Source organism: Podospora pseudopauciseta, assembly GCF_035222475.1.
Source record: "Podospora pseudopauciseta strain CBS 411.78 chromosome 7 map unlocalized CBS411.78m_7, whole genome shotgun sequence".
Classification (NCBI taxonomy): domain Eukaryota; kingdom Fungi; phylum Ascomycota; class Sordariomycetes; order Sordariales; family Podosporaceae; genus Podospora; species Podospora pseudopauciseta.
The window spans coordinates 1428344-1452344 of record NW_026946667.1 but is presented as its reverse complement, the minus strand read 5'-3'; the positions used below and the strand labels follow the sequence as shown (position 1 = coordinate 1452344).

Sequence of the window (24001 nt, the reverse complement as noted above, 5' to 3'; positions counted from 1 at the left end):
ACTTCCTTCCCCAAGTTGATGACCCCTGAGGATCCACTGGGTGCCGATGAGACCCACAGGGCACTGGCAGAATGGCTCACCGCCTAATTGTTTTGTTGACCAGCGCATCTTGGCGCCTGCCCAAATCCGCGGCAGGCAAGAGCGCGCGGGACAAGGACAAGCTGCAAAGCTCACGGTTTAGTTTGGTCGCGACTCTTTTTCCAAAAGCGCTTCCAAAAACAGAAACATTAACAAACCCCCATCTCGACGAATTAGGAGGAATTGTGTCGATACCAACCTCACTGATAACAGCATCGTAGGGGGCCTCTTTTAACTAATACCAACCATTCCACACTGCGACCGTAACTACGAACGAGCGAGTCCATCGACAAAGGCTTGCCTGCGATGTACGGATACTGATACGATTTTACTCAATTCCCAAGCCAGTCAGCAACCTTCCTTACCATCCACCACTTTTCTCTTCACAACGCGCCTCATTTGAGCCAGGCATGGCTGAGTTTCGCGTTCTCGAGGGGCTACAGGCCCTCCACTCGGAGCTGGTTGCTGTTCGCCAACACCGTTTTGACAACATCTCAGTCCTAGAGAACCTGATCGAGCTGCATTCCGACAACTTGAAGGCGCTGGTTGACAAGACACCACGAAACTCTACCCATAGAAACGACATCACCAACAAAAAGGTAATCAAGACCAACGACGGCGAATTCAAGGTCAACGATGACTTCATCTTCGAGACTCTCAAGGCCGCCGACGAGTTGGATCTGGATGAGTACGAGGCTGGAAGGATTATTCTGGATTGCCAGGACGAGGACGACTCGGAAATACAGTCACGCCCGCTATGGGAATGCGGTCTCATCCGCTTCCACCAAGAACGAAAATACCTACTCGACTGCATGCGGCTCTGCATCGAATTAGCAAACGACGAGGAAATGGACGACAATTTGAAGGATGCCTTTGGGAAAATTCTGGAGGAAAAGATCTTCGTCAAGGGCTCAAGCAAAAAGATTGTCGCGAGATGTATGGAGGCTATGCAAACCATCAAGGCCATGTTGCAGAGCATCAACGAGAGGGTGGCGTCCCGGTACATGCTAGAACAAGCCAGTCTCGCCCGGCCCCCAGAGGCTGCCGACACGATTGAGTTCTCCCGCATGAGCCTCGTGGAGCAGCATGAGTGTCTTGCCATGATACTGCACGCTGCCGTGGAAAAGCAGTACGCCGATATCAACGACTTCAAGCAGTTTTTGGGGACGCTAAAGAAGATCGATAAGTACGATCAATTTCTCGGTGAGCCTTACCCCCTGTCCGGATTTTTTCCATGACAAATACTAATCTGAGGGCGCCAGTTCATCTGTTCCCTGTTTTGGCCGCCTACATCAACGTGTTTGGCTCACCAGATGGCATGTGTGACTTTCAGCAGTCTCGCCAGTTGGACCAAGAGATCTTGAAAACTGGAGATGGTGACAGCTGGGCTATTTCGTATCTGGGAGCGGCCACGCGGGTCTGGTGGATTGCCGAGTACACTGGATACTTCCAAGTCGATAACGAATTCGATCTTGGTGGGTTGGATCTGGACGTCGAGTTCGACAAGAGAACAAAGGCATTTACAGAGGCCCTCAAGGAGGGGGCATTCGACTTTATCCTTTCTGTGGCGGCCGATTGCAAGACGGAGGAGTGGCAAGACCCATCACGCATGGGAATGCGGCAGTGGTTGCAACGGAAGTCACCTCCTCTCCAAGGTGATTTCTACTACTTCAACCATTTCCTCCAGCTCAGCCTGATGGCCCACCTGGAGGTGTTTATCGACTCTGTCATCACAAACCTACCCGAGCTTGTCAGGACACTAAAAACAGAGGAGGATGAGCAGCGCCAGTTGAGCCAAACCCACGAGCAAGACCTCGACCTCGAGCGGTTCGTGGTCATCATCTCGTATGCGTACGAGGACAGGCCAGATGCCGCCATGACCTTCTTCGAGGACCCAGATAGTGCTCTGTATGGTTTCCTACAATGGGCGTCCACAAAAGCATCAACGCCCCTGGTTAGTGCGTTTTGCGAGATGCTACAGGCTCTGGCCTGCAACGAGGAGACTGCAACGGCTGCCCATACATTTTTGCTCGACGAGGGGCACCAGTCTTCTGGCAAAATGAGGCGATCCCAATCGCTGACCTGGAACCAAATCTTTAGGGAATTAGAGTTCTTTGCCAAGAAACTGAGCGAGAGGCCCAACCCAGCGCAAATGCAGATCCAGCGTCCAGGCAAACCGGGCACCGATCAGGGAGAGGCCGAGCCTGAATCGGCCATGATGCTGGAGTGCTATGTTCGGTTGATTGGCAAGCTCACAGCGGAGAGCAGCACCTGCAGAACCAGGTTGGCAACGACACAGGAACTCATGTTTCCCGAGATTCTGTTCAGGTTGGCAAATGCGAACGTCACTCCCCGGCTTCGCGCCGCTGTCTTTTACAGCTTAAGATCACTGTTGGTCATGAAGTCGGTTTCCGAAAGTAACATAATATGGACTCTTGTGGACAACTTCACCATGGGAGCTCTGGACCCCAACAACCCGGCGACTGTTCAACAACAGCGAAGTCCTTCATATCAGTCGACGTACGAAGAACTGCAGGAACGCGCTTTCAACGATTTATCCACTGGCTTTGAGGAGCCAAACGCATTCATCCAGCTTCTTACGTCGTTGGTCACGCCCTATACAGTCTCCGACGGGCTCAACGACACCTTGCCGTTCCCCGAGTTTCTCGGTGTGAACAAGCGAAGACCCGGGATAGAGATCTATGTTGACTTTGTGTTCTTGATGTTCACCATGAAGCCGAGGGAAATAGTAGACCAAGGCCAACTGAGAATGCTGCGTCTCTCCTGCCTAGAATTCATTCTGGCATGCTTGCAAACCTTCAACGAAGACCTGATCGTCCTGGGCAACGAGACAAACATCGAGATTGACAAGGCTGTGAAAACGACCAGTCTCGCGGTTTATGTTCGCCTTCATCCTTTTGCTCGCGTTATGGAGTGGATGTATAGCGAAAAGGCCATCACTGCCCTGATGGATACCATTCATCAGGACCAGTATGCCCTCAGCCGGGCTTCACCTCACTCGCCCTTGATCCAGAGTATCTTGCGTGGGATCCAGGTGCTGATCAAGGTTCTCGACCTTCAGGCGACCTTTATTCACTTGGTGCGGCCTGTGATTCAATCCGAGGCCGGGAAGCGGAGGCCGCTTACTCTGGCCAAGAGCACGTACACGTCCATTGAGGATGGAATTCTCAACCATCTGACACTGCTGGTTGATCTGGGCAAGTATTGCAACCTCGGGGTCAGCGAACTCACTCTTTCCTGTCTCAAGCTGCTAGAGAAGGTTTCAACTTCCAGCAAGCTTATTTCGGCATGGAATCCCGACACCCATCGCCCAGGACACCGGAACAAGGCCATTGTCCAGCTTGAGAAGGATGGCGAGGGCGAGGTCATCGGAACATCACTTGCTGCTAGCATCAACGCGGTAATCGATCCGGCGCTCGAGACAGAGTCGGAAGAATACCTGATCAAACTCTTCATTCTCGACTTTTTATACGAGACCCTCAGGGCATCGCCCGACCAGCCCACGATTGCGCATTTGCTTCTCGGTTTCAACTGCGAGCTGCGGGGGTTGAGCGTTGCGCCCAACGGGGTGTTTGACAACCAGAGATCTCTCTTCCATAGCCTGTTGGGTGTGGTCATCGAACTGGTGGTGAATGAGGGTGATCGAGGAATGCGCGGATACTTGATTACGCTCAAGTACAAGATTCTCCGCATCTTCCAGCTGCTGTGGAAGTCGCCGCTTTCGTCGACTTTGGTGATGGAAGAGTTGAGGTCAACCAACTTTCTGTTCCACATGCTTCTGAGAGAGTCACAAATCGTGCCGGGGCTGCCGTGGAACGATATGACGCTGGATGACAATTCGTTCCTCCTGTCGACGGCGTCGGTTGCGTATATCGACTACCTCGGTTCGAGGGCCATTGTCTTTGAGTATATTGCCAAGGAGCTGTGCAGCGTTTCGCAGAACAGGATACCGTCGATCAAGCGTCAGATTTTTGATGCTCTCAATGGGCAGATCACGCTGGAGAACCAGGAGACGTTGGCGGCGCACAATATTTTTGACTTTTTTGATTTCATGAATGTTGATATCTCGTGGGAGGTTGCGCCGCCGCAGTTTCATTTCTACCATGAGCTCGACCTGAGCCCGTGTGTGATCGACGCTGGGGGGACGGGGATCCAGTACAATCTCTCCAGAGTGAAGGAGTGCATTCAGCTCAAGCGTAGCGAGTACCGGGACACGCTGGCCATGGTGCCTCAGGAGGGCATGGATGAGATCCAAGCGGAGGAGCAGGTGTTGCTGGAATATCTCCTGTTCAACAACCGCCGGGTTTTGGTTCGGGCTGTCAGGCTCGAGCTGCTGAAGAAGTGGTCGGATCTGTTGCTGGTCATGTTCGAGGCCAATGAGTTCAGGGGCACGGTCAAGACGACGTTCTTGCTGCAGGCGCTGCAGGCTATTCTGCCGACGTTGGAGTCGTTGAACACGGACAGTCCTCCCGAGGCGTTTGAGCTGGCAAAGGTGGCCAAGATCCTTCTTTACAAGCTTGACTTTTCGGATAATACCGGCGGTGCGCCTGGGTCGGAGACGGATAAGATTGCCATGGGGAATCTGGTCAGCGAGAAGCTGTTTCAGCTTTTCCAGGTATGTCTGGCGTCTATTGTCAAATGGAACCAGTTTGCCGAGCTGCGCGGGTTATACTACAGTATCTGTTACCGCTACCTTACTGGGGTGGTGGACAACGACGGCGGCGACACGCGCAGCTCGAGCCTCCTCACGGCGAGGATCAGAACCCACAAGGCCATCCAGAACCACGGGGAGAAGCTCCTTCACGTCATCTGCGATGATGCTTATGGGTCTGACACGCTCTGCCAGACCGCTGCCATGGTCCTTTTATCAGCTCTAGTCCACATTTCCCGCTCCTCATCGCACACCAACCCAACATCCATTTCCGTCATTGAGTCCCTCAACAGGCTCAATTTCATCGGCGTCTTGGTCGACTCGCTGAAAACAATCCTGCGAGAATGGCTCGCGATTATCAACCCCCCTTCTCCTCTCCCCGTCTCAACAGCAGAAGCGACGGAGCAGTACCTCACCGCCAAACTCTGCTTCCTCCTCCAGCTCGCCCAGACCAAAACAGGGGCGATGTACATCCTCCAAGCCAACCTCTTCCGCGCGTTGGAAATCTCGGGTGTGTTTGCCGCCGACCCAGAGCTGGAGATCAACCCGTCCAACACTGTCGCGTTGGAAAAACACTACTTTTTGCTTGTGTCGCTGGCTAGGATTATTACTGCTAGTGTGCTGTCGAGGGGGCAGGGGAATATTGTCCAGGCGAGGGGGTTTTTGCAGAGGCACAGGATGCTGGTTGTGCACACGCTCAAGAGGGCGGCGGGGATTGGGATTGTGGGGAATGGGATGTGGGGAGGGGGGGAGGAACAACAGCAGGAGAGGTCAATTAGTGATGGGTTCTCTTTTGGGGGGACCGTGAGGGGGGTTGATTCCATACTGGGGGGTGGGAAGAAGGGGGGGAATAATAACAATAACAACAACAACAACAACAACAACAACAACAACAAGGAGGCGCAGAGGAGGTTGGAGGAGAGGATTGGGGAGTTGGGGGAGAGCTTGATGGTTTTGATTGGGGGGGTGGGATTTTTGGAGGTGAGTTTTCCCCTCACCCAAACTATGTGACAACAACAACGGGATACTAATGAAGATGATAATAGTACGAGCTGGATCAGCTGCCGGCTGAGAGGGCTAGTGTTGTGAATACGACACTGTTCCACTGAATGGGACCGTGAGGGGTTGTCAACGAGCAAGAAAAGATATTGAGTAAGATGGGGAGACTGGCGGCGGCCATGGAGGAGAAAAGGGAGGTGGTAATATAGAAGTAGGTGTTTCCATAGACAGCTGTGAGCCGAATGTATCTCGAATGGAGTAGAAAGAAGTGTCTAATTTGGGTAGGACTGTCGTCGGGTAGGGGAGGTAAAAGAATGGCGTTTGATGGGATTCACGGTATCAAATATTATTTTTTTCCATTCCCATGTACCATTGACCAAACACCACCACCCTCTATAAACACCAATCTCTCTCTCCTTCCCATATCCTTTATATATCCCACCATCAACCCCCAAATCACAAAAACACCCAAAGACCACCCCCATATTTCACCATAAGAAAAGAAAAGAAAAGAAAAGAAAAGAAAGAAAAGGGTATATTTCATAAAAAAACTCCCACGCCTGCTCCCATTTCATGTGCCTGACAACACAAAACCCTTTAGCGCCTAGTTCGTTTCCCCATGTCCCATGACCCTGACCCATATGTAAATGCCTGATAAAGTTGCGCTTTCCTGCCTTCAAAACTTGAGGAGGGGGAGGTGGGGGCTCTTGCTATATACAGCCCATCCATTTCCCCCAAGTGAATCCATTCATATCTGCACAGATTCAGACACGCTCATCTCATTGCCGCTGCCCCCCTGTAAAAAAAAACAAGGCTTTCAGCCGAAATCGCCCTTTGTTCCAAGGGCAAAAACTCAGTGCTCGCCGGTATTTCTACCAGCAGCAGCAGCCACCGCCACCTTCTTCCCCAAACTCTTCTTCGTCATCAGCTTAATCTCCAGAGGATAATACCCCTTGCTCTTAGGGCCAAACTTCCCGCTCGCATTCTTGTTCTCGATTTTCTGCCTGCAAATCGGGCAGATCCGCTTGTGGGGTGTTATTTGCAGGGCTGAATGTAGGCACTCGCTGCAAAAGAGATGACCTGAACAAAATAATCCATTAGCATTGCCTCCCATTAAAAATTCACCCGAGTTGGAAAAAAAGACTTACCGCAATAGGTGACCGTCAAATCCGTGACATCATCCATGCAAATGACACACTGAAACTGCGACAGCTTGACCCAATTCTTCTTCCTGTCCTCCTCCTTCTCCTTCTCGTCCGACGTCAGGTCGGCCATGTCCTTGTCCACCAAGTCAACAACCTCTAGGTCGTTGTCTCCAAACAGATCATCGTCATCGATCTCAAACGCCTCGCGTTTGCGCTTTGTGCCGGACCCTGCCGCAGATATCGAGCCATTGCTCGGTCTGCTCGGCGTTGCTTGCGGTGCTGTTCGAGCCTGGCTCAGCTGTGACTTTGAGGAGTTTGCTTGTGACTGATTGGCGGCAGCGGCGCCGGAAGAGGATGAGGAGGCACCCGAGACGCGAGGGACATGAGGGAGCGTGAGGCAGTCAGCTTGACCAGAGCGACGACGCACTGGTCGCGATGACGCTGGCATGGTGTAGGCCGAGTCGGAGTCGCTGGATTCTTCGTTGGTGTTCGAGGTTGGCGTGGATCTTGTCGAAGGTGGCGGGGGGGCTCTCAGGCCAGCGGGTGGCGCTGGAGGGGGAAGAATCCTGTGGAGTGTCTGGCTGAATGCGTTGTTGGTGCCGGGATTATTGCTCCTCGTGGCCGACCTTTGTGGAGTAGCAGAGGTAGAAGGGAGAGATGGGCTGGAAAAATCACGAGAGAGTTGGTCGAGGTAAAAGCGGTCGCTGTCTGAATCGAGAGAAGGGGTGGAAAAGTCAGCGGTGAGTTGGTTCAGATAGAAGTCGTCGCTGTTTGGTTCGCGCTGGTGCAAAGGTGGGGTTGTGGTGATTGTTCTCGGGGTATTCACGGTATTGTGGAGTGAATTAGCGGGACGAGATGAAGAAGGGAGGAATTGGGAGGGGTTGTTGACAGTGGTGCGCCGTGGCTGTGGCAGATTCGCAGGACCGGATTGGGCTGAGGCTGAGGGTGAGGTTGAGCCGATTGTTGTTGATGGTTGATGAAAGAAGGGCCCAGGGAGAGAAGTGGTAACCGGAGCCGTTGACGGCATCGGCGTCGGAGGGTGGGGGGCGCCGTGTAAAAGTGAAAAAGTGGGTCTGGAAATAAATGATGCAGCGGCGCCAGGACGAGCTCCGGCTTGTGCAGGCTGTCGTGGTGGTTGCCACTGCTGCGCTGCAGACCACGACGAGGCCCCGGGGAGGGCGGGAAGGGGAGGAAGGACCGGCGGGGGTGCTGATGGCACCGGCCACACGGCTCCGAAGGCAGGGAGTCTGGGGAGCTCGAAGGAGACGGATGCCGGGCGTCCTAGGGCTGGCTGAGATGCGTGCTGCTGGCGGTTGCTCGCAGCAGAGGGTGCTGGTAAAGGCAGACCTGGGAAGGGAAGTGTAAAATTCGCAAGCTCTGGTCATTCATGGCAAAAACTGTGTTAGTCTCGGCTGGAGCCAATTTGCACCTGCACTTCTCGAGGGAGTTCCACATCTGCCCATACCTCCAAGGAACTCGTCAAAGCCCGAGTCAAAAAAGTTGTTGGCCATGATTGCTGCAGCAGCAAAGGAAAAGCGAGAGACGAGCCACGACGGGGGGGAAAGTATATAGAGATAATGAAGCTGCCTGAAGCAACATGAAGATGGTAGTAGGAAAAGGCGGCAATGACAGACGGCTAGGATATTACCACAAACTCCACCCCGAGAGCTTATGATGTGAGCACCTGGACTGGAAAGCACGTAGTGGAAGGCCACAAAGACACACAAAAAGGGGGGCAATGGCATTAATAAGGGGTCGTCGTATCGCCAGACAGACAGACGCAAGACAGGCGCCTCTCTCTCAACAAGCGGTCGACGAGCGAGCGAGGCGGCTTCCAAATTATACCTTCTCTTGGTCCGAACTGCCCCAACCCAAGCTCAAGCCCAGCAAGCCGCCCGCCTGTCTTTCCGCTGCGTTTGCCGCTCCTCGCCAATATCACTCACTCACCCCACTTATTACCTCTACGAAAGATTCCTCTGTCTATCTCATGACTTGCTAACTAGCAGCCAATCCAGGGCCTGTTTCGGCAATCACAGCATGAGACTGACAGCATGTGCTGACCTGGCACTTTTGAGGCACTTTGCTTGCCTGGTGACGACTTTTCAAAAGTTTGCGGTTGCCTTCCATGCTTGGCTGGGCTCGGAGATCCGCTAGCACCTCACCCATCCACAAGCTGCCTTTTCTACTGTGCCTACCTGAATTATGACATACATATTCCGATGTGTGACTCCAAGCACCACCATCCTGTGAAGAGGCTTGTTTGCACGTGAGAGCATACCTGTGATCACATTTCTCAACAGTATACCATCATATAATCAATCTTCAAGGAACCCTCAGATGAGAGCTCCTCCGTACTCTTTGTGAAATATCCGGACGGATCTTATCAACAAGACAGGTGCCACAGCATGGGATTTTGGGAATCAAATGGTCCCGCTGCGGACGCCCATGAGAAGCCCAGACCCCACACACCATGCAGGACTGGGATTAGCGACTGCTGGCTGCCGCCGTGAGCGGGGCCTCACTGTCGTAGCATCCCCGCCAGGACCCAAAATTTCGTCGTTTTTTCTTTTTTTTTTTTTTTTCGAAAAAAGGAACGTTCCAATAGAAGCAGTCCACTTGGCACCATGACTTGAAGGGGCGCGCACCATTCCCCCAGACAAAATAGAATGCTGCTCCCTTACCGTAGGGTCGCGGCAGGACGAGACGCGCCGGTCGCCAGCATCATCCGTCTTGCGAGACACTGCGCCGGCAGACGTCCCATCTCATCCCGGCGGTGGATTTCGCAAACCGCTGCTACTCAAGACGAAACCACCGAAAACCTATCAGTGCCATGTACTGCGCGGTACAACGAGATTGGCGTACAGCAACTGAGCTCGCACATTTACCACCAGCTGTTCCCCAAGGGCAACACCTCACCCCCCTCCAAAGAGCTGGTCGCTCTTGCACGGGACCACCTCCGACGTCACGAACTGCTGGGGAAAAACACCGACACCTCGGCGCCCGTCGCATTCGATCTCCCGCCGCTGGTCGGAAGCACCCTCGACGAGCATTTCCACAAACTAGGCGTCGATGCCGCCGAGCCCTTCCTCACCCACGCGAAGCGGTTTGCCCTGGCAAATCCGCCACCGAAACCGAGAAAATGGGTGCGCCGGAGCGGGTGGACAAAGTACTACGCCGATGGCCGGACCGAGCCAGTGGATGCGCCTGAGGGAGAAGCCATGACATTTGACACCGAGGTTATGTGGAAGGAAAGCCCGTACGCCGTCATGGCCTGCGCTGCGACGGCCGATGCTTGGTATGCCTGGTTGTCGCCGTGGCTGTTGGGCGAGACAGAAAACGAACATCAGCTCATCCCGGTGGGCGATCCAACAAAAGAGCGGGTGATAATAGGGCACAATATCGGATACGATCGGGCGAGGATATTGGAGGAATATAACCTGACACAGACGAGGAATTCGTTCCTGGACACCATGTCATTGCACGTTGCTGTCAATGGCATGTGCTCACAACAACGACCAACGTGGATGAAGCACAGGAAGGACCGCGAGTTTCGGGACAAGATCGCCAAGGAGTCGAGCAATGCCGAGCTCGTCGAATTGTTGAACAATGGTGCGTTTTCGGCCCAGGAGGAAGAACTTTGGGTGGAAAGGAGTTCGATCAATTCACTGCGGGATGTTGCACAGTTCCACCTCGGCGTCACAATCGACAAAGAAGCCCGCAACGCTTTTGGCGAGTTTGACCGGGATGGCATCAACCAGCAGCTGGATGAGCTTTTGACTTACTGCGCTGCTGATGTGGCCATCACCCATCGTGTCTACCAAGTGGTGTTTCCCAACTTTCTTCGCGTCTGCCCACATCCTGTTAGCTTCGCTGCGTTGAGGCATCTATCGAATGTGATTTTGCCCGTCAATAAAACATGGGACTCTTACATCGCCAATGCGGAAGCCACGTACAGGAAGCTATCTGATGGTGTCCGGGAGCGGTTAGTTGCCCTTACAGACAAGGCTCGCGAAATCAAAAAGCAGCCCGAGAAGTGGAGTACCGATCCCTGGTTGTCGCAGCTGGACTGGTCTGGACAGGAGGTCAAGATGACCAAGGGGACTTCGACCAGCCCCCCGAGAGAATACAAGAACCAAAAGATGCCAGGGGAGCCAAATTGGTATAGAAATCTGTTTCCCAAGGCTAAAGGCCCTATCAACCTCACTGTGCGAACAAGAATTGCACCACTTCTTCTCCGGCTGTCCTGGGATGGACACCCGTTGTTTTGGTCGGATAAGCATGGCTGGACCTTTAGAGTGCCCTTGGCCGATATGAAGAAGTACCTCGACAAGCAGATGAAGCCCTGTGATTTCGAGGGGGAGACAGTCTTGGCCGTCAAGGAGGACACAAAACACGCCTACTTCAAGCTGCCACACAAGGACGGTCCCACGGCTCGCTGCACCAACCCCATGGCAAAGAGCTATCTCAGCTATTTCGAAAAGGGGACGCTGTCGTCGGAGTACGACTACGCCAAAGAGGCCCTGGAGATGAACGCTTCTTGCTCCTACTGGATCAGCTCCCGCGACAGGATCATGTCTCAGCTGGTGGTGTACGAGTCCAACCTCCCCGAGCCTGTCCGCCCCAAAGACCTCCCCGAGGATGCCCCAACACCAGGGTTCATTCTTCCTCAGGTCATCCCCATGGGCACCGTGACCCGCCGCGCGGTAGAAAACACCTGGCTCACGGCCTCTAACGCAAAAAAGAACCGCGTCGGTTCCGAGCTCAAAGCCATGGTCCGCGCTCCACCGGGGTACGTCTTTGTCGGCGCCGACGTTGATTCAGAAGAGCTCTGGATCGCCTCTGTGGTGGGAGACGCAACGTTTAAACTCCACGGCGGGAATGCCATCGGGTTCATGACATTGGAGGGCACCAAGGCCCAAGGCACCGACCTCCACTCCCGCACCGCCGCCATTTTGGGCATCACCCGCAACGACGCCAAGGTGTTCAACTATGGGCGTATTTATGGTGCGGGCCTAAAATTCGCCGGCCAGCTCCTCAGGCAATTCAACCCCTCCCTTTCCGAGCAGGAAACACTCGACATCGCCGGCAAGCTATACGCCACGACAAAGGGCACAAAAACCAATCGCAAGTCCCTGTATAAACGCCCCTTTTGGCGCGGAGGGACAGAGTCGTTTGTGTTCAACCAGCTGGAGGAATTCGCCGAGCAATCCCACCCTCGCACCCCCGTGTTGGGGGCGGGCATCACCGAGGCGTTGACTGCGAGGTTTTTGTCAAAGGGGGGGTATCTGACCTCGAGAATCAACTGGGCTATTCAGTCTTCTGGAGTCGACTACCTCCACCTCCTCATCGTCTCAATGGATTACCTCACCCGGAGATTCAACATTGCCTGCCGACTCGCCATCACGGTCCACGACGAGATTCGATATCTGGTCCAAGAACACGACAAGTACCGCGCTGCGATGGCGCTTCAAATATCCAACCTCTGGACGAGGGCAATGTTTGCCCAGCAAGTCGGCATCCACGACCTCCCCCAATCGTGCGCCTTCTTCTCCGCGGTAGACATTGACACCGTCCTAAGAAAAGAAGTCGACATGCCATGCATCACCCCCTCCAACCCAATCCCCATCCCACCAGGGGAAACAGTCGACATCAATCAACTCCTCTCCAAAGGCTCCCTCGCCCGGTTGGACCCAACTATAACCCCCGACCCAACATATGCTCCGCGAGTTAATCACATCAAGTATGTCCCCCGCAAACCGGTGATGGAACAGCTCCAGGAGGAGGAACACGCCCACGAAGACGAGAAGTCCAAGCTCAGGTTCATCAGGGCGCAGATCGCAAACGACGAGGCAGAGTTTAGGGAGATATTAAGGGAGACGAGGGGAGAAGCTCAGAGAGAGAAATACATCCCCAAGGTGCCGGTCAAGATTCTCAAAAAGCCGTATAGTGCCAGTGCTAAGCTGCTGCCGGGGGCGGCGAAATACGGGCAGCGGGAGCCGGTCATGGTGAGGGAGGCGTTGGAGGGGGTCAGGTACAAGAGTTGGCCTGGGGGGAGTGGGAGTGGAGGGAGTAAAAAATGGGATGGGGGGAGGGAAAAGGGAAGGGAGAGGGTGCAGTGGGATTTTACTAGGTAGTTGGTTAGTGGGGGGATGTAAGATATGGGGCGGTGGGTTGTATGATATGGGAGGGAAGGGGTTGTTTATAAGCCATGCATGGTTGGGAATTATGGGAGCGACGGCGTCTTGTGGTTTGGTTCGGCATGGTTGGAAAAGCATTGTTTGCCTTGTTGTCACGTCATATTCTTCATGCCTGTCGGAGTAGGGGTGTTAACATAGGAGCGAAAGTGAAAAATATCAAAAATCATCTACAAAGCCTAAACACTCTCTGCTGGATTGTCATCTATTATCACCCACCCACACACACACCACGCCTAACCTGACAAACGTATCTTTGACAGAAAATCTGGTATCATTCTGACCATCCCAAACCGGGTATTCTCTATCCTCCCTTTACAAATAAAAATCATCAGCCCTCCCCCCCAATTACCAAAACCTCTACACTCACCTCCCCCCATTCCCCGGCAGCGGCCTAGGCCCCACAATCTGCCTCCTATTGGCCCCAATCCCCTGCCCGCCCTTATTCTGCCCATCACCCCCCGTATACCCACTCCACTGTCCCACATCCCACCTACCCCCTATCCCACCTCCAATCCCCTCCACCCCATCCGCCGTCCTGACCGCCTTGGCCGTTTCCTTCTGGCTTTCTTCCCACTCCTTTTGGCGCTGTCTCTCCAGCTCCATCTCCCTTTCCAAGAGGGACTTGCTAGCCCACCCGGCAGCCTTTGTCTGTTTCTGGGCTTGTTGACGGCGGCGATCCTCCTCTGCGTGTTCGTCTACCGTCCCGGCAAGTTCTTTGACAAAGGTTGAAGTAGGGGGGGAGTGGAGGGGGGCGGGGTTGGAGGAGAGGTACCTGTCGGTGCGAGAGGTGGGTTGGGGGGCGGGTTTGGCAAAGGGGGGTTTGGATACAAAGGGGGAGTTGGTTGTTGGTTTGGATGTAAAGGGGGAGTTGGTGGGCGGTTTGGTTGAGAAGGGTGTGGTAGTTGGTTTAGTGGAAAAGGGGCTGGTGGTTTGTTTGGAGGAGCGAGGGCTGGTTGGCTTTGCAAACGGGCTGCGGTTGTTACTACCAGCCGACCCAGGGGTGGGGAGTTGTCGGGTTGATTCTGGGGATGTTGTCGCGGAGTAAGTAGTCGGATCAGGAAGAGGGCGAGAACCAGTATGCTGCTTCGCGATGGGAAGCGGTTGACCACCAGTGGGCTGCTTCCTGATGGGCAAAGTCGGTGGTGGCAAAGACGACTTCTCTCCCGTGCGATGGGTCTTAACCTTTGCCGGGTCGGGGAGTGGTCTCGGTGACTGTGATGGAAGCGGTGGGCTCAACGGAGGTTCCTCTTCAATGTCGACCTCGTTTTGGTGATGGTGCCACGATTTCGAAGCAAAGTTCTGCTCATCCCTCACACTCCACGAGTCCTGTCTGCTCACCTTGTCCGCAGCAGCAGGCCGGCTGCGAGATCGAGATCTCGCCTTCTTGGCATCCCTGTTCCCATGTCCGCGAGACCGCCCCTGACGTTCCCGCTCATACTGGGCCTCCCTCTCTCGTGCCTTTGCAAGCTCTTCTTCGAGCTGTCTGATGCGTTCCTTATCTGATGACTCCTGACCCGCTTGATATTGGCTCAAGTACTGACCACGAAGCTCGGACCCGCTCTTTTGCTGTCGAGCCTTCGCACGTTCCTCCTGCAACCGCCTTTCAGCTTCGGCCTCCTCTTTGCGCCTCTTTTCCTCTGTCATCTTCCACTGCCGTTCCTCCTCCTCCCACCGCCTTTTCTCCTCTTCAATTTTCCTCCGCTCTTCTTCCCTGATCCGCTTGGCCTCCTCTTCCCACCTTCGCTCCTCTTCCTTCTTGACCCGTGCTTCTTCCGCTTCGAGTTCCGCCTTCTTCTTGCGCTCCTCTTCTTCTTGTTGTAGCCTCAGCTTCTCGGCCTCCTCCTTTCTCTTCTTCTCCTTCTCGTACAAGCTTGGGACTGCAGGACCAGCACTAGTGATCTGCCTCCTGCCACCAAAGGCGATCCCTAGGTTATTCTGGTTGGCACCGCCCATGTAGCCATACTGGGCGATGTTCCAGGCCGGAGATGTGGCGCCTTCGTGCTCCTTCTTACTCCAGCTACTAACACCAGGAGAAGTTGCACCGTTCGTTGGGGACTTGGCCCGGCCCCATGGTCCGTCGTCACCCCCTGTTCTCGATGCCGATAATGACGGCGTTCCCCTGCCATACACCGAAGACGAGGTATTGCTAGCATTGGAATTCCCTCGGCCACGTATAAGTGGAGGAGTATTGTAACCCGTCGGTTGTGGACTTAACAGCGCCGGGTTCTTGGCTTTGGGGCCGATCGGATTGGGAAAGGTGTCTGGGTTGGCAGCGTTGGCCGCCCGGCTGAAAGCACCAAGGCACTGGAGGACCTGGGCGGGGTCTTTTCGCTCGTAGAGGTCGACAGTCAGAAACATGTCGTGCTGTTGGAGGTTGAGAGGCGGTGTTTGGCAGGCGCGGAGAAAGTGGGAGATATTTTCCATCTGAACAAAAGGCATGGCGGATTTCTTGAACTTGACTCCTGGAGGACCGATGGCGAGGTTGACGAGTCTGGGGGGCCGGGCACGTGTTAGTCAACCTTCGAACTGTTGTACAACAGGTTACCAGTGCGGCGGCAGACTTACTTGCACAAAGCAACACCATCTTTGAGTCCCTCGAGCAGGTCTTTTCCAGGCAAGGTCTCGCCGATGACACTCTCTATCCATTGCTTTGCCTCGTTCGCAGCGGCGGGCGTGTACTTTTCCAGGCGCAACCGGCGCAAGTCGCCGTCTAGCGATGTCACGGACGCCATGTTTTTGGCAAATGTTGATTTCTGGATTGTTTCTCTCTTAAGCAAGTGTTGCTCGTGTACAAAGTAGGTTTTCCTTTTCCAAGCTGTTCAACAAAGAGTCCGGGAGTCTCGGGTCGTGAGAACAGGTAAGCAGTCCGTTCGGGGCCAGTTGCGTCAGCGGATCTCTCTCTCTCTCTCCTATCCCTTAAAAGATGGATAATTTTGGCAGCGGATGTCCCCTAGCTTTTCAGGGTAGGTTAATTAGTCTGGCGACGGGCCGTGAAATGAAGCTGCGGGGCCTCGTTTGTTCGTGTCTATTTCAGCAAATTGGAAGAAGGTCGGCAACCGAGATGTGGTGTGGTGAGGCTTGTCGTCGCGGGCCATGTCTCTTGTGAGATTGCGGGCATTCTTCAGGGCGTCCTCTTCAGGGGACATCCCTTGCCGTGCCTTGGTGTGCCTGGGTGCTGCCCCTCATTTATGGCTTGGCGGGAAGGTTTAACTCCAGCCACACAGGTTTGTCTGTGCGCTGGGAGGGGAGTGTGGGGGAGGCTAATAATATGTGGCTGGGATTAAGCTTTCTGGACTGGATATTCGATGTCGATCTCCTGCGTAGCTCATTGAGTTTGAGTTGCATGTTGACCATCTTTCAATGCCTTCTCATGGCAATTGAGGAGTCTGTTGATGATCATTCACGATCTAATCCACTTTATCTGCCCCTTTTTGTAGTATCTGTCCACACTAGAATCCAAGAGGACCCCGTCCAAAGTAATCATGCCCGCTTTTTCCCATGCCGTGCCCACTAGTTTTAAACCCATCCAAATCCCACCCCTTGGCAACGACGTCACTCGATCAAATTATTCCACCGTAGCTGTTCACCACCAAAGAAATTATCGCGAACAGCGTCGCGAACATCACCACCCCCACCTCCCTGTATTACACGTTCACAAAACCGCTCTTTTCTTTACTGCCTCGCCCACCCTGTATATAGAGGTCAAAATGTCCCAACCCCTCTCCCTCCTCCAAAAATTCCAATCCCTCCGCCTCCCCTGGCGCCGCCACTTCCTAGTAGGCAAAGACCTCTCAGGCAACACCTACTGGGAGTTCCACGACCGCGGCAACCCCAACCCGGACCGCTGGCGCCGCATCCTCCGCCCCAACCCTGCCCTCAAACTCCACCACTCCGAGGTCAAGATCCCGCCCGCGTGGCACCAGTGGCTGCGTCACACCCGGCCTGACCCGCCCACCATTGAAGAACAGCAAGCAGACGTTATCAGACAAGAAAGACTCAAGATTTTGGCGGCAGAGGCAGACAGGAGGTGGGAGGCCAAGGCTAAATATATTGAGGATGGGGTTGGGGGGGAACAGAGGAAGCCAGCGTTGGAGGGGAGCAGAATGTGGGTTGAGAAGAAGGAAGTACAACAAAAAGTGCCCAAGGAGGTCAAGAGGGAGGAGGTTTGGGAGGGGATGAAGAAACAGGCTGAACAAGGGGAGGAAGGCGAGATTTTGGTTGGGGGGAAGAAAAAGGTTGATCCGTGGAGGCAGAAGAGGGCCGGACCCGGGGAGGAGTGGCAGCCTCAGGGGTGGACGCCGGGGGCGGCGAAGAAGCCATGATATTGGAACGGAGAGGGACATGTCATGAGAAGGAAATAAGAGATGTGTTTGGGGGTGGAAAGGAGTTTGGCGGAGGAAAAGCACGCATAGCCTTGGTCTCTACATCCCCTCTCAACTGTACAACACTATGTATATAACCACCGTACTCGATAGACCGCCAAAAGCAGCACCAATCCCTGCTTCCATTCTAAAGCGTGGTTGAAACCAGTTTTGCAGGCCGAACGAGTCCCACGAGGTATCCGGTCAAGACATCTATCTACCCGAAAACTGTAGAAATAAAAATGTACACACAGTCCTTCATTTAACATGATTAATTGTAAAAGCAATGATGCGCCCTGATCATCACGCCTGTGATTTCCAGTCATACCATACCACCCATCAAATGATAAACCATCAAGTAGAAAACCGCAAGAATCCCGTCAAATAATAGCCCATGCTTTTCCCATACAGAGGGGGTATCAAAAAGCCAAAAACCAACAATAAAAATGCGCTTGGAAGTCAACGCGTGTAATAAGCAGACAAATCACCCCTCAACCGAGAATCCTCGCAAACACCCTCAGATTATTACTCGACCTCGCGAGCATCTCCCTCCCCAACCTATCAACTCCACCCGCCCTCCCCCTCCCCTTAATCTTGGCCTCCCTCGCCTTGATCCCCGTCTCAATCGCCTTCCTGAGACCGGCCGCGTCCGTGATGTCGCTCGCCAGATACAAGACCCACAGCATATTCTCCAACACAATCGACAACTTGGCATTATCCTCGGCCGTGATCCTCCCAGCCGGGAACGGCAAGAGGCACTTCTGCAACATAACCTCGAGAGCAGAGATGTCATCCCGGCTATTCGTGTCGCGGTCCACACGATCGGGATCCGGCAGGCCGTTCGGCGGCAGTAAACCGTCCAGAACATTCCTGTAGAGCAATACTTTGGCAACATCGGACAGGTCGTTGTGTGCTTTGAGAAAGAGCTCAAAAACAGGCAGCGGTGAAGTCCTGATCTTGTACGAGAAGCTCTGGTAAAGCTCAGAAGTAGGAAAGGATACGTCGCGGAGATAATGGGCCGCTGCCGATAAAAGACGGAATATTCGTAGTCGGAATGGGATGGTCTCGGCGACTCCATCGGGCAAACGAAACGCAGCCGGCCTCGGGCCCGCATCGCTTTCCATCGCCTTCTTCGTCCTTTTCTGTACCCCCCGCGCAGACCTGGCAGAACTGCAAGGCAGCTCCTGACTGTCCCCCTCATTCTCCAAGTCCGAGTCATCATCATCATAGTCCCCGAAGCAGCCATTCTCCAGATCCAGCGTTGTATTCGCCCTCTTCCTCTTAATAGTCCTCGGCCCAACCAACTCTTCATTCGTGAAAACCTCCCCATACACCTTCCTATCCCCCGCCTCCAAGGCAAAAGTCAAAGCCTTCATCACCTCCTTTTGTACGGTTTTCCTCGCCTTGGTGATATCCTCCAGATAAGCCACCAACAAACTCCCCTTCAAATTGGGATACGGCTCATCACCCGCCGTCGTCGTCTTCTCATCCATCGCCAACCGATCATCCCAATCCTGCTCCAGTACCGTAACCACAAACTCCAACCAGGGCTTCCAATACTTCCACCTCCCTGGCACAAACGCAGCGCACCAAAATGACCACCCTAGCACCGACCAGAAATCACTCGCGCGGTGCCAAATGACTCCTTCTCTGGCAAAGGTACCAGTCATGACATCAGAAGAGGAAGCGTCACTATCTGCTCCGCTCATGCCACTGGTTGACCAGTTACCAAACACATCTCCCCTTCTTGACCTCCTGTCATGGGAGGATGATGGAGGTGGTTTGAACTCGAATGCTTGTCGAAAGTTGGCGTTTATTGGGCCGACGATAGACAGCAGACCTCGGAGGTAGGAGAGGGCAGCGGCGCCGTCGCGCACCGGCGGGGTGGTCGTTTCGACGTCTGGTGGGGCCGAGGTGAACCGCGGGTGGATTGCGAGACTGCTGATGAAGGCGAGTTGGTGTGGTGGGGGAACGTAGACTGTCTGTGGTGGTTGGGAGCCTTGCTCTTTCGAGGGTGGGGAGAAGCTGGCGCAGTTGGAGAGGAGGGCGTGGAGCATGTTCAGGGTCTCAGGGTCTGTCAAGGGGGGGAAAGTTAGGAGAAGGGAACCAAGTCAACAAAACAAAGGAGCAAAAAACATACACATCTTCTCCTCCAGGTGGATCTGTAACTGGTTCTTAATCATAAACGGTAGCTGGGCTGCATCTCGATAGGGCGGAGGTAACAGCTGGTCATCATCGTCGTCTAAGTCATCCACACTCGTAAGAGCAGACGTGTCGCCGACGTTGTCCCCATCTGTTCGAGCCGTGTGGTGCGAACTGGGAGTCGAGATAGTCGTGCCCAGGGTTATGAGGGGCGATGTGCTAGACAACGACGCCATCGGAAGAGGCGGCCGTTATCACTTTTCTAGACGGCCTCAAAAGCTGGCGGTGGGGGAATTTTTTGGCGGATTACTTTCTGAACTACCCTTGGATCATCTAGAAACGCATCGGAAGCAGTTCCCGAGGAATAAAAATGGCGAGAATGTGGAAAAAGAGACAAAGAGAAAGAAAAAAAAGAATGGGGAAGGTACAGGGTTAATAGGTCGAGGCATAGCGCGTTCGCACGCGACGGGTGGGCCGTATTTACAGCCCTGTCGATTTAGCGGCACAGTGCGCAATTCCCTGTCAGAGCTCCCGCTGTTACCAGGCCGTCGGGTTTTTCCCCACGTTACGGATACGTACTGGCGGTTACGCAGTTACGTTTCTCCGAGTACGTTTTGTTTCACAACTCGATTCAAGCTCGACGATGGTCTGGCGGGTATCTACTCTGTATTCTATGAGTGCCTGTACTTGGCCTTAAGCATAGATAGATTGCATCTGTCAACCACCCAGCGTCTGCAGTCTGATGCAGGACCCGTTCCACTTACACGGCCGCGCTGACATCACAACCGCCGTTTCTACTACTTCTTCAGCTTCAACACCAACCACCCCGCGAGCCGATATCCAAAAATGATGGCCAGCATGATGCCCACATCCTTGCCCATATACCCAGGCTTGTATCCGTACTGATCCAACACTCCCTTTCCACGGATCAGGCATTGATCAGCCAGATCAGTCTGCCACATGCCTGCATTTCCTGTCAGCTTTCTATTCTCTCTCATGTCAGGATGCAGAATACTGGATACTCACATTGACACCCATCCGCCGTCTCGGCGCAGGTATACACTCTCTCGCTGAACTCATTGATCATCATATTCTCAAACACATACTTTTGATAGTCCCAGTAATGGAAAACATATTTCCAAAAGACATTCAACGTCCCCGGCGGCACCATGAACCCGTCCACGCTCATCCACAAGCCATTGGCAAACGCAACCAGCGCCAACGAGATGACGAAGGACGGGAAGAGAGAGGCCATAAAGACTACCAGTCCTTCGGCGGCAAGCAAGTCCAGGAAGAGCCAGAAGACCCAGGTGAAGAAGGCTTTGGCGGTAGGCTGGAAGTTGGAGAGCCAGTAGCTGATTACTGAGAAGACGACTGAGATGAGGAAGAGATATGGTGTCCCGACGAGGAGGTTTGACAGCGTCATGGCGGTGGCGCCGTAGAGCCCGTTCCGTTTCTCTTTAGCATACTGGTTGTAATCTTCGAGGTAGGCGGGACAGTACGCCACAGCCATGAAGCTGAGGAAGGCGCTGCCGTAGAAGATGGAGTTGGTGAAGGGGATGATGGAGTCTTGTGTGGCTGGCAGACGGAGCCAGACTGTGCCCATCATTATGGCGAGACCTTTTCTCTGTTAGTTTTCTCCTGTATCAACCAAAGGAAGGACACATACCAGTATACATCGCCAACCTAATCCCATAGGCAACGACATCCCGATAACTCTTGATAAAGCTCCTGTGCACCAGCGTCACAACCACACTCGCCATCCCCGGCCTTTTGTCTCTCGCCTCATCATTCCCCAACACAAGCTCATCCCCCCCCTTCTCCGCCCCAGCAGCAACAGCAGCAACATCCTCATCCAATTTTTTCTTCAAATCCGACCTCTCCCAGCCAGACTGCATCTCCTCCAGCCTCGCCCTCGCAGCCTCTTTATCATCGGCATAATCAATATTAGTCTGCTCAAGCAACCACTCAGCAGGATTAACATGCCGTGGCATGACCATCCCAAGCTGACTCTCATAATACCCCCCCACCCCCTCCACCGAACCAAAATAATGCGTCTTGCCCTCTGACAAGAGCAACAGCTTGTCGAACAGGTCAAACGTCGCGGTCGAAGGCTGGTGTATACTCGCAACAATAATCAACTGCACCCCAATTAGCATCATTCCCATACCACTCCCAGAAGAGTACCTAGGTACCCACATTATTCTCCCTCGCCAACCCCCTCAAAAACTTGACAACCTCCCACCCCCCCCTCCCATCAAGCCCGCTGGTCGGCTCATCAAGTATGACCACCCTCGGCCCGGTGATAACCTCCTTTGCAACCCCCAACCGCCTCTTTTGCCCTCCGCTCAACCCTTTTTTTGTCACAGTCCCGACCACTACATCGCCTTGTTCGACCAGGCCGAAACTCCCGAGTAGACCCTCTACCCTTTCCCGCCTCTCTTTTTTGCTAATCCCCGCGCTTGAGAGCCGTGAGGCAAAGTGGAGGGTCTCGCGTGGGGTTAGGGCCCCGATGAGGGAGTCAGTCTGTTCGACGAAGCGGGTCAGGGATTGGAATTGGGGGAGGGGGAGGGGGTTTCCGTTTAGGAGAATGGGTGAGGGGGATGATGGGGAAAGGCGGCGGGAGAGGAGGTTGAGGAGGGTTGTTTTGCCTGAGCCCGAGGGGCCCATTACTGCTAGGAGTTCGCCTGGGCGGAGGAGGCCCGTTGAGGAGGTGAGGATGGGGGTCGTGGAGATTGCGTGGGATAGGGAGGACCAGGTGAGGGAGGTGAGGGTGGTGTTTTTCAGGTGGGAGGGGGAGGGGCCGGATTCGGGGTCCATTGTTGGGGAGGAGGAGGAGGAGCTTGATGGGGCGTTCATGCTGTGATGATGGTTGGGAGGATGGCGAGAATGAAAGATGAGGCAGGTGAACACGGGATGATGTCTGCGGGTTGGGAGGCGGACAGATGGGATTATGAGCACTCTCGTTTCCTCAGTCAGCAGCAGTCTTGCACAGCCTTCTCCCTTTACCTGCACCCAGCCATTATATACTCATACCCAGCCCAGGTTTCTCAACGCTCATCCCCTCCGAATGAACCCCGATCACCGTCATCCAAGACAAACGCCGTCCAGTCCTCCCCTCCAGTTCACGATCCTCCTCCCCAAAACTCGGGCATCTTCAACTACTAACTCCGGAGTTATCGTCAGTAGCTCAATCGCCAACCAACCCAGTCTAGCTGAACCAACAGCAATCAGTCTTGGAAAGTGGCTAGCATTCCTACAGCTTCACTATTCCCAACACGTCAAGTGCCGGGGAGCTATCGGTGTAGTGGTGCAAGTAGTTCGCGGATCTACCGCGCCATTGTCAATCCCCGAGTAGACAAGGCACACCAAACTCCGAGTATGTAAGCTCGTGGATGAGTGATGAGAGTGCACAAAGAATAAGCAACTGACAGGCGCCTTGGCACGAGCGGGCACCACCATCACCAAAGCACAATAAACGGCGATGGTTGGAATCAACATCTTGAGCCTCACCCTTGCATCAAACCCGCTGACCACACCCCACATACATGCGCAGGGCTTACCGGGACTATAGTCATACACAAGTGCCAGTCAGTGATGTTGTGTGTGGGTTTTTGGGTGGGACAACATCGCCGATGACAGGTTCTCGTGGTGATGCAAGGGGCTTACATGCTATGTAGTTGCTGGGTGTTGGGTGGTTGGCGTTGATATGTAGGGAGTGTATATGTTCGCCGTTGTGAGGGGTGATTGCCAGCCAACCATTGTCCTTTCGACAGGACGGAAGACACCACGTGGTCGCCGACTTCACTCGGGTCGGAATGCGGGAAGCTGAACCACGAACTCATCCAACCCGAGCCCGGTCGGCGTCCTTTTTGGTGTGGTAAACTGAGACACGACGAGTCTTCAGCGGGAGAATTTGGGGTGGTGGTGTACAGTAGAGTTTTAGCGTGAGCTGATCGCTGCTTATCACCGTTAATAGCCTCGAGATACCCGAGGGGGTGATCTGCATGACATCCCAAGATCCCATGAACACGCTCTCGATGTTCAAAGTATATATATATATATATCTTCACGACCCTAAAGGAGGTCACCGGCACGATCCCTCCCCCTCCCCCTCCCCCTCCCCTCCGATTCGATCTCTCAGGAATCCTCACTACCTCAATCCAAGACATCCAGATCCCCGGAACTTGCCTCGCCTCGCTGACAACCTACCTGTGTACCTATGCAGTTAACTCTCCGCCAACTGCAGGTACCAACCACTCCCTTCCCCATGATTGGACATACCAGGCTGGAACCTTCGGGGATCTCTCCGTCATGGTCATAATCATGTAATAAGTGGGCAATATACGCAAAATAAAAGTCGTTGGTCGTTTTCCAATGTTCCATACATTAGGCCGGCATATAAAG

At 53.9% G+C, this 24001-nt stretch overlaps 8 protein-coding genes across 8 annotated transcripts; 3 read left to right on the top strand and 5 right to left on the bottom strand.

Moving 5' to 3' along the window:
- Positions 1-166: 166 nt before the first annotated feature.
- QC763_707590 (uncharacterized protein) lies at positions 167-5859 on the top strand (the record flags this gene model as incomplete). The annotated part of the gene is made up of 3 exons (XM_062915747.1): positions 167-1281; positions 1341-5731; positions 5797-5859. The coding sequence occupies exons 1-3, from the start codon at positions 489-491 to the stop codon at positions 5857-5859; spliced, it is 5247 nt and encodes a 1748-aa protein (XP_062761744.1). The 5' UTR covers positions 167-488.
- Positions 5860-6311: 452 nt separating this feature from the next.
- Positions 6312-8978, bottom strand: QC763_707580 (uncharacterized protein). Its single transcript, XM_062915746.1, has 3 exons — positions 8360-8978; positions 6898-8271; positions 6312-6829 (listed from the first exon to the last, which is right to left on the bottom strand). Exons 1-3 carry the CDS (start codon positions 8637-8639, stop codon positions 6603-6605), a joined length of 1881 nt encoding a protein of 626 aa, XP_062761743.1. The 5' UTR covers positions 8640-8978; the 3' UTR covers positions 6312-6602.
- Positions 8979-9560: 582 nt separating this feature from the next.
- On the top strand, positions 9561-13028 carry MIP1 (DNA-directed DNA polymerase gamma mip1; the record flags this gene model as incomplete). The annotated part of the gene is made up of 1 exon (XM_062915745.1): positions 9561-13028. The coding sequence occupies one exon, from the start codon at positions 9561-9563 to the stop codon at positions 13026-13028; it is 3468 nt and encodes a 1155-aa protein (XP_062761742.1).
- A 426-nt stretch (positions 13029-13454) lies between these two features.
- SCP1 (calponin) lies at positions 13455-16440 on the bottom strand (the record flags this gene model as incomplete). Its single annotated transcript, XM_062915744.1, has 2 exons — positions 15657-16440; positions 13455-15582 (listed from the first exon to the last, which is right to left on the bottom strand). Exons 1-2 carry the CDS (start codon positions 15821-15823, stop codon positions 13455-13457), a joined length of 2295 nt encoding a protein of 764 aa, XP_062761741.1. The 5' UTR covers positions 15824-16440.
- A 358-nt stretch (positions 16441-16798) lies between these two features.
- On the top strand, positions 16799-17413 carry QC763_707550 (uncharacterized protein; the record flags this gene model as incomplete). The annotated part of the gene is made up of 1 exon (XM_062915743.1): positions 16799-17413. The coding sequence occupies one exon, from the start codon at positions 16799-16801 to the stop codon at positions 17411-17413; it is 615 nt and encodes a 204-aa protein (XP_062761740.1).
- A 196-nt stretch (positions 17414-17609) lies between these two features.
- Positions 17610-19830, bottom strand: QC763_707540 (uncharacterized protein; the record flags this gene model as incomplete). Its single annotated transcript, XM_062915742.1, has 2 exons — positions 17610-19526; positions 19593-19830. 2 exons carry the CDS (start codon positions 19828-19830, stop codon positions 17944-17946), a joined length of 1821 nt encoding a protein of 606 aa, XP_062761739.1. The 3' UTR covers positions 17610-17943.
- Positions 19831-20391: 561 nt separating this feature from the next.
- On the bottom strand, positions 20392-22453 carry QC763_707530 (uncharacterized protein; the record flags this gene model as incomplete). Its single annotated transcript, XM_062915741.1, has 4 exons — positions 20392-20558; positions 20621-21214; positions 21264-21735; positions 21794-22453. The coding sequence occupies 4 exons, from the start codon at positions 22451-22453 to the stop codon at positions 20392-20394; spliced, it is 1893 nt and encodes a 630-aa protein (XP_062761738.1).
- A 397-nt stretch (positions 22454-22850) lies between these two features.
- On the bottom strand, positions 22851-23538 carry QC763_0106440 (uncharacterized protein; the record flags this gene model as incomplete). Its single annotated transcript, XM_062906461.1, has 2 exons — positions 23264-23538; positions 22851-22923 (listed from the first exon to the last, which is right to left on the bottom strand). The coding sequence occupies exons 1-2, from the start codon at positions 23437-23439 to the stop codon at positions 22851-22853; spliced, it is 249 nt and encodes an 82-aa protein (XP_062761737.1). The 5' UTR covers positions 23440-23538.
- Between the last annotated feature and the right edge of the window lie 463 nt (positions 23539-24001).

What these genes read in the sequence shown, in the direction of transcription:
- QC763_707580 (XM_062915746.1), bottom strand. Translation starts at nt 8,639, where the DNA reads ATGCCATTGCCCCCCTTTTTGTGTGTCTTTGTGGCCTTCCACTACGTG. An exon ending in CTTTGACGAGTTCCTTGGAG is followed by an intron (nt 8,272 to 8,359) that starts GTATGGGCAGAT and finishes ATGAATGACCAG; the next exon opens with AGCTTGCGAATTTTACACTT. An exon ending in TTTGACGGTCACCTATTGCG is followed by an intron (nt 6,830 to 6,897) that starts GTAAGTCTTTTT and finishes TATTTTGTTCAG; the next exon opens with GTCATCTCTTTTGCAGCGAG.